This window comes from Psittacula echo, assembly GCF_963264785.1.
Source record: "Psittacula echo genome assembly, chromosome: 4".
Taxonomy (NCBI): Eukaryota; Metazoa; Chordata; class Aves; order Psittaciformes; family Psittacidae; genus Psittacula; species Psittacula echo.
In genome coordinates, this window is record NC_137738.1 from 27,819,797 (window position 1) to 27,828,390 (window position 8,594).

The window sequence follows — 8,594 nt, forward strand, 5'->3', positions numbered from 1 at the left end:
TATAGCTGACATATGAAAGAGAGAAACATACAGCAGAAATAAAAAATACAGTTACCTGGACCTTTTCCTGCACTTCAGGCATTGGAGCTATGGATGGAGTGCCCAGTAAATCACTCAAACCAGCATTTGGATTGTGAGGGATCAATTTGTACTGTCCACCTTCTCGTTTCAAATCCAAACCAAATATATCTGAGAGTAGATCACTCTCATCTGATAGAGTTCTCAGATCTGTCAAGTCTTCTGTAGGCAATACAGCTTCCGTTGGCTTCCTCTCCCCCTCTTCTCCTTCCCCACGCACCTCATCCTGAGTGGGATCTGGCATATTAGCTAATAGCTCAGCAACCTTGATTTTCTTTGCTCCTTCTACTAGGCTTCCTCCGAGCAGCAAACTGCATATGATGCGAAAGAAGCCCCGGACAACACTACAAGCAAAATGTAGTAAGCCCATCAAAATGCTCCAATAGGAAGAAAACAAGGCCATGACCATGTCCTTCATGGTCATTTTCTTCACTTTTTTCATCTGTTTCTTTAGGCTCTTCATGCTGAGCATTTTCATAAGAGTCATTAGATTATATTTAAGAGCTACTAATGCTGACTTCATGGTCACAAGAGAGAAGAAACCCATTCTAGGATCCTGTTCCTCAGGCTTATCTTTCTCATTCTCCTCTTTATTTGCTGACCTTTCATTCAGATCTGATTCAGAGATCTGGGCAGCCAGTTGCATTTCAAAGATGGTATCCTCACAGAAATTAACAAAAAGCTCCATTTTTTCTTTCTCCCCACCTTCATTTACAACATCAAATATAAATTGTCTCTTTGACTCTTTCACCTGCGGTTTCTCCCACTGAGTCCGACTTGACTCACTAATTTCAAAATAAACTCGCTCAATGCGCTTTGCGCTGCCCATGATTTCTATGCGTCCAAGGAAAGGCTGAAAGTAATTCAGCACACTCTCTGACAGTTCAAGAAAAGTTTGCAAGCGGGTATCATGGGGCATGTGTTCTGACAGGTTGGTCAGGAGAACAGCAACATTGAAACCAATGTCTTTGGCAGGTTCATGGAATCGTTTCACAAACTCCTCATAGTCCAGAGTCTCATTCTCATCTGTTTCAGCACATGACAGCAGAAACTCAGTTTCAGACTGCGTGTAATGCTTATGGCTTTCCATAGCCTTGTGAAAATCCCTCTTTGAAATTATCCCTTTACCATCAGGGTCATATTCTTTGAATGCATCAGAGGAAGTCAAATCCTTCAATTTTAAGAACATATCAAAAAACTTCAAAATCATCTCCACATTGTTGGACGATTCCACAAGCATATCAACCATCTGCTTGCCAATAGTTCCATTCACAACATTACCTATATGCAATGACATGAAGTTAGAGATATTGATGGTAATGAATGCTTTAGCAAAGAAAAGTAAATAATAATCACTACTGAAATAATCAAACAAGTAAGAATGATAAACTACTGGCTAACACACTCAACATGAGAAAGCTAGCAATAAAATCAGAAATCTCTTACTAATAACACTACCCTAAGACATGGAAAAAATGTAAGTGAATAATATTAGCCATTAAGGAAAGGAAAAACTAACAAGCCTTACACAGAGGCATCCATTACATTTAATATAGTACTAAACATGAGAGAGCATAGTGTGAATTTCACTGTAGTGCAGCATAGACTGAAGGAGTGTTGTATTTCTTAGGATGAGTAGCTCTGTAGGTTGTTGGTGAAGCCCAGCCTAAAATACTAAGAATTTAATTCGCTTCTCCATGACCTTCCAGGAGAAAAGCAGTAGCGATGCATGCTACACTGCAATTTATGCTGCATTTACTGCCCTTCTAAATTCTCTCAAGAAAATATATGTGATAGGATACATGTAAGAAGCAAAACAGATCTTTGGATGACCTATATGTATGTTTGGTTATTCTAGTTTTGGAAACAGTAATACAGTACCATAAAGGAGCTAAAGAAATAGTAGTATTTCTTGACAGTGATCACATTCTCTGGGGAATCATAATTTTGTGTATTACCTATAAAGGACCTTGAACTTCTTCACTAGACAAATCAAAGTCTGTACTTTATGGCTAAAATCACTACAAAAATAAATGCAATATAGTATAGGTGTTAACAAAATGATCGATAAATGGTTCAGTTCCTAGAACTCAGAATTCCAACTTCAATAGTAAAAAAAACCTTTTCACCTAAGACAAAAGAGAAGCCAGTTAATGGAAACAAAGTAAAATTTCTGCCAGGGCTGGATTTCTAACAGTTCTGGCATTCAGAATTAATGTAAACTGTATCAACTACACTATAGAAATCTCCCAATTATTTTAAGACCTAACAACTCTTCTCACAATTGAGACATAAAAATTAAAAAGGAAGATAGAGCATTATCTGTCACATAAAGAAAATCACAAAGCTAAAAACTTTGCTCGAACAACTTCTAAAGAGGATTTCAGATTAAATTTTAACTACCTTCCAGCATAGACAGCAACATGACAACCATATCCTTCTGAAGATCCATTAATTCCTTTAGTAATTCAATTTGACTGGAATCCTAAATAATGAACACAATGTATAAAATGAGATATCTATTGACTTCTTTGACATTTATATACATGCATGCATATTTCATCTGTAAAAATGAGGCACAGAAATTAAGCCAGTGGTGCCAAAGCTTGTAATACAGTGAAAATATATTTAATTGCTTGATTCTTTACAGTACATTTACAGGATCAAATATTTACATGACCATCTGTTTAGAAGAGAGTCATTCAATAAAGACAAAGTGAAAATTGCAGGTGATGAAAAAATTTACAGCAATAACTGCGTATGTCAAGATCACAGATGATGCCTCTGTAATGTTTCATGTCAGCTTAAATATCATCACTGTTGGTGTAATCAAGTTTACAACTATGAAATGTAAAAACAATGGCAACAGCACATAGAGCTCAAAGCATAACATGATTCAGAGTGAGCAATTCTATTATAGACCAGTGCACTACTTTAGAAGAAAAATGAAATAAAAATAAGCATATTTACTAATAATGTTCCATTAGTATTTCCTTAAATAGGCATTATATTAATTCCTTTATCTTTCTTTTGTCTCATTGGGCTCATCAATTTTACTATTTCCCTTGCCAATGATTTCAACCTGGAATCTATCTGGATAGATTTATTCAACTACTTAATTTCTTCCTCTGTGATATATGGCTGCATCATGACATTGATAAGGCCTACTTAGCATTGCTGGACTTCGGTGACTAGTACAACAAACTAAAGGTACTCTGGCAATTTGGATCTTGGACTGAAAACAGCACAATCTGGAAATAATGAAGATTTCCAATTGATTTGTCTTGTAAGTTTTCATTATATATCTTCTTTCTTTAACAGTTCCTTACAACCTGGAGGATCTTTATTCATTTAAATTGAAAATTTTACTTTTATTTTCCACCTAACAGAGAATTCTTAAGAAGTATTAGCAGTACCGCCTTGTTGCTTCCTTGTACAAGACTAGAGAAGGAAAACTAAAAAAACCAACCAACCAACAAACAAAACACTAAAAACCAACAACAAAAAAAAACCAAAACCCAAACAAAGCAGTGATTTAGCTTTGTTCCTTTTTAAATCTTGTTTCAAATACTCTCCAGAAGTGCTCTAGAAACTCCCTATGTAAAACAAAATCCAAATACTTAGCCTAGGTATCCCTGTTACAGAAAAAACCCATGTGGCAACTCCTTATAAATCCATTTAGCCACACCCTACATTTCTGAAAAATGGTATTTCAATAGAATCTGAAAAGCTTATTGATATATTCTTGCAATAAATTATAAATGGACAAAAGAGTCCATGTCTATTCTGGTCTTTCCCACCACTGTTTATCATAGATTTGGAGTGGACTATGTTTCTGTCATCCCACAGAACAGCATGATTAACTCCATACACCACAATGGATGTTGTTGTGCAAAGCTTCTTGGCTTTCTCTGAAGTGGCAGGATAAGCATCATTATTCTCTAGATGCAGTAATCAAAAGATGCTATGAAGCCACTATGGGCACAGCTGTGACTATAAACTTTGAATTACTGTCAAAACAAATCTTGCCAATAGTCACATATTTCTCAGTCAACACAGAGCTACCATGTATTTGATTCACTGTCATTAAATACTTGGATACCAATTTCCATGTTGCTTGTGATACAGCAAGAGAGCACAACAGTCACCACTGTGGCCTACCCTAACATTTGCTATTTTTTCAATTCTTAAAATAACAAAGATGTACCAAAAGCAGAAAAATATCTACAGGCACTTATAAATACACTGCAGGAGAAATTCAATGTATCACTCTTGAAAATCAGATCTCGCTGTGATGCCATTTTCTGGAAGAAGACCTTTATTTAGCTGTAAAGAATGAGAAGTGAACCCGTAGCACAAAGTCTATAAATCAAAGCAACTGGCCTACTTTCAGCCATGCAGTCCCAAGAACAGGTAGGAATCATTTGAGCAAGACTACTTTAATTTATGCAAAGAGCACTTATATGGATACATTTGGAGCCAAATAATGAAATCTAAAAACCTCAGAGACTTCAGAGTTCTGTTCCTTAAAAATAAAACCTTCACAAGCTTATGACACTTTTCTCTGAGAATGTTAAATTATGTAAAATATTTAGAATACTACATTCAGTTAAGATGTGTAATTCTTTGAAAACGTTAAGAACTTGAAAAATGCGCTGCTTAAAGATAGGATTCTTCTCACCTAATTTTAATCCTCTAAAGAGCTATCTGTGCTAGTCCCTTACACTATTTCTATTGATTATTAAATGAACACTCACATACAAAAGCAATACAGCCATTCTAAGGTCTCATTATTCTCTTTTTCTGCTAAGAGTAGAAAAGGCTTAGACGCAGACATGGTTTGAACTAGAGTTCACTAAGGATGAACTAGGGGTCAATGCAGGACACATCAATGAAGACAGGTCCTGCATACAAGGCTCATGCAAAACTGCAGAAAACACTGTGACATAACTTTGGTATGAAAGACAGAAAATGATAATTCTTCTTGAATATTGGTGATATGCTTCATTTGCAGCTTAAGCTAATCGGCTTCGTGCCTTTGGCCAGTAATCCAATTATAGGCATGTTATTCAATACCCACTACAATTTTGTAATTTGCTCGTTCAACAATACTGTATTTTATCACCTCTGTTTTTTATTTTTCCTCATATTTCCCCCATTAACTGTTGTTATTAATGACTCAAACATATTAACAAGTCTGTTTATCTTTTATAAATATATTAGTAACTTTAAATGGAAAATGTAAAACAAAAAGATACCTGAGACAGCTTCATCTGCATGTGGGCAAACACATGAAGAAAACCAACTACAGCATCCCATAGCCTGCTGTGTGCCAGACTTTGCTGATTCCCAGTACATGGGCCCTATTGTTCAGGAAAAAAAAAAAAAGAAAAAAAGAAAAAAAGAAAAGCAGAATTTATTTGCAAGAAACTCAACAAAAACAGTAAGGAAAATACACAAGCAGTGCATAGCTCAGGTCTGTCCCTTCAAAACTGCTATGAAAAATTTATCATCAGATATAGAATTATCTATTTAATAATACCACTGACTGCAAACAATCCCCATTCCTAATAACCATTCTGCCTCTGTTTTAGCCAAGTCCCAAATTACTAATTCAGAACCAAAAAAGTATATCTGCTTGCAGCTTTAAACTGCAAATGCTAAAGGGGTATAGATCTTCAAGCTGGTTCTTCCTTATGTATTCTGTAAATCAGGAATAACTTTATAGAAGGTTAATGCAAAACTGGCTTAAGTGATTAGAGAATCAAACTTCTGATTTTTTTCTCCAATATATTCTAGCTGTTGTAGAGAACAGTGCTAAGGAATATCCTTCCAAAAATTCCAACTTCTGAAAATCAGGAATACAAAAAGTCTTGAAGCCTCAAAGGATAATCTTTATTAGCTAACACCACTATTTGTCAATTCTCAAACATGTGCACATTAAATACATGTATGCGCTATATATAAACTGCCTCTATTCATATTTATTCAATCCTATCCCCTCCCCTATCCTCCCTTTTTTCCTCATGAATTATAAAATACTATTTTCATAATAATGATCTTCATTTGAATGAAAATAATAGAATAGACACTTAATAGTCTAATGAGATTCTCTCTAACCTGCCTATTATTTGGAGAAACAGACTGTAATATTGTTGACTGATTTACACGGAGAACAAAGTAAGTATTAAATTATACTCAATTCCTAAGATGTCATGGAAGAACTGCAATATTGATATTTTGACAGATGCCAATCTTATTTATTACGGGTCTACCTCATGTACCTCTCTGATTCTCAAATGTAATGTGTGATTTTGTTATTTCAAACACAGCACTGATGCCTTATAACAGCCTTACTCCTCAGAGAGACTACAATATAATGTTCTGTTGACTAAATAGTAACTATGTTTTGTATTGACCTTAGTTCCTCGATGGACTAAAAGTGAAGATTTTAGAGTGGGTAATGCTACTGCAGTTTAGGCCAAATTAAAACAAAACAAGTAAACTCTATTGTCATGCATACAACAAAAAGATGATTATTTACTAATAACAGTAAATCTGATAAAATTGCTAGGATTCCAAATGAGCAGTTACAGCTATATTCCAAACTTCAGTAACTTCACTTTCTATTTAAACAAATGTAATAAAATTATCTTGAAGCACACATGCATTTATGTTTCTGTGTTATATATAGCTACGTTACATCTTCAAGCCAAAAGTATGATTCATTTTCTTTTGAATAAGTAAAATTCCAATGAATCTAATTTACCTGGATATACTCTGTCAGAGTATTGAAAACTTGTTTTGCAACCTGGATGGCTTTGGAAAAATTTCGTTGTCCTTGCTCATCAATAACATCCTTCCCAGAATAGTACCAATAGAAATCACTAATGGATTCCTAAAAATGGTTGTGAGAAGCACAAAGAGATTATATAATCAAACTGCCTCTAACTGGTTATTCATTAAGCTAAGAAAAATAACATTAGATAGCATTCTAGTTCTAAAATGTATTTAGCTTATAAAGCTTTTAAATGTCCCCTAACAATTGTCAAGTATTACTTCATGAATTACAGTTTCATCTCAAGGGAATCAATAGGAAATCAAATAAACAAAATAAATAATTAAAAAGCCCCACAGCAAACGTTAAAATAAATAAAAATTAGATCTGTTGTTATCTGCTCTTAGAAATACAACCACCTGCATTCTGAAAAAGAGTACTCAATAGTACTGCCATGTTGCATGCTGTATGCTGTTCATTAAAGAAATCTTTCTTCATACTCTGTGCTTGACACCTAGTCAATAGTGGCAGCAAATACTGCTTTTTGTGCATGATTTATCTTCCCATCTTCCTCAAAAGTGAGCTTATTAAAGTTTCAACAAAGTAAGCAATTGAATGAAAATAACTGTATTGTCTCTACAACTTCTACAAAATGCATAAGGATAAAAAGCAGCACTGATAAGCAGGAACTTAAACCTACCAATTTTCAAAGCCTGGAATTCTCAGACTAAATAAACGAATGGCTAAAGGGAAAACTTAACCAGATAAACCACAAAAACACAACAATGCACACTATGATGCACAGTGATTTTCAGAAAGATGAGACTAATAGGTAAAACATATTAATTTTTATCACAAAATATGTTTTTGTGCCTTTCACATGCTCCAATCTAGAAACAAATTAGATATTTTTACATTACTTTCAACTGACTTGTGACAATGTAATGTGTTCATCTTTAAAGATAGGGAGAAAATTCAAATCAGAGGGTTAAAGGGTTTTTAATCTAGCCCTCTGCTTTATTTACTTTTTTTTCTTCTTGCCCTTTTTTTTTCGTCATTAGAAAATAATGCACTGTAGTTATGCTTCACTCCATGCCATCCCATGACTATCAATACAGCAGCCCAGCCTTCAGACTGAATCAGAACATGGATGAAAAAGCAGCTGGCTGAAGTTTAACTTGAAAAATTTTCAAACATTTTTCAGCCACAGGGCAGTCTCAGTCACCAAATGGCTAACGCTATTCACTGATACACTTAGCATCTACCTTCCCGCTGCTCTCCATTGCATTCTTGCATATAATGGGTGCAATAAATCTTTCTCACTTTTTTCACCTTTGACTCTCGCAGTAAAAAACAACTCTTCAAGAACTGTAACCAGTAGAGATTTACAGTCTTTCACATCAACATGGGCTACAGTCACCAGAATAAATGTTATGACAAATAAATGTGCTCCTCTAAACAGAACATTTGGTGATAAGGATGAAGTTTGATTTTGCTGTAAACATGTATAGCTGAAGAAAATTCCAGAGAAATTACATAATTTGGAATTTCCATATACAAACTTTCACCTTATGATCAAAATAAGTACTTTTTAAAAAAGGTAAATAGCGTATAGATGCAAGTCATTCTTGTTAGCTACTTAATTAGTGTGCAAGTTAACTTACCTGAACTCTTAGTAAGTAATCCACAGTGGAAATGATAATATTAACAGTTGTGTTGTTACCAGTCTGAGTTCTCA

At 34.6% G+C, this 8,594-nt stretch overlaps 1 protein-coding gene across 1 annotated transcript in view; it reads right to left on the reverse strand.

Annotated features, from left to right (window-relative positions):
- The window catches only part of RYR2 (ryanodine receptor 2), a gene marked incomplete at both ends in the record, with an annotated part of 387,777 nt that overhangs the window by 26,153 nt on the left and 353,030 nt on the right, over positions 1–8,594 (reverse strand). The window contains 5 exons of the mRNA XM_080615870.1: positions 56–1,359; positions 2,482–2,563; positions 5,337–5,441; positions 6,848–6,976; positions 8,521–8,590. Of these exons, the coding sequence (XP_080471996.1) occupies positions 56–1,359; positions 2,482–2,563; positions 5,337–5,441; positions 6,848–6,976; positions 8,521–8,590 (1,690 nt within the window). The remainder of the gene's footprint in view (positions 1–55; positions 1,360–2,481; positions 2,564–5,336; positions 5,442–6,847; positions 6,977–8,520; positions 8,591–8,594) is intronic.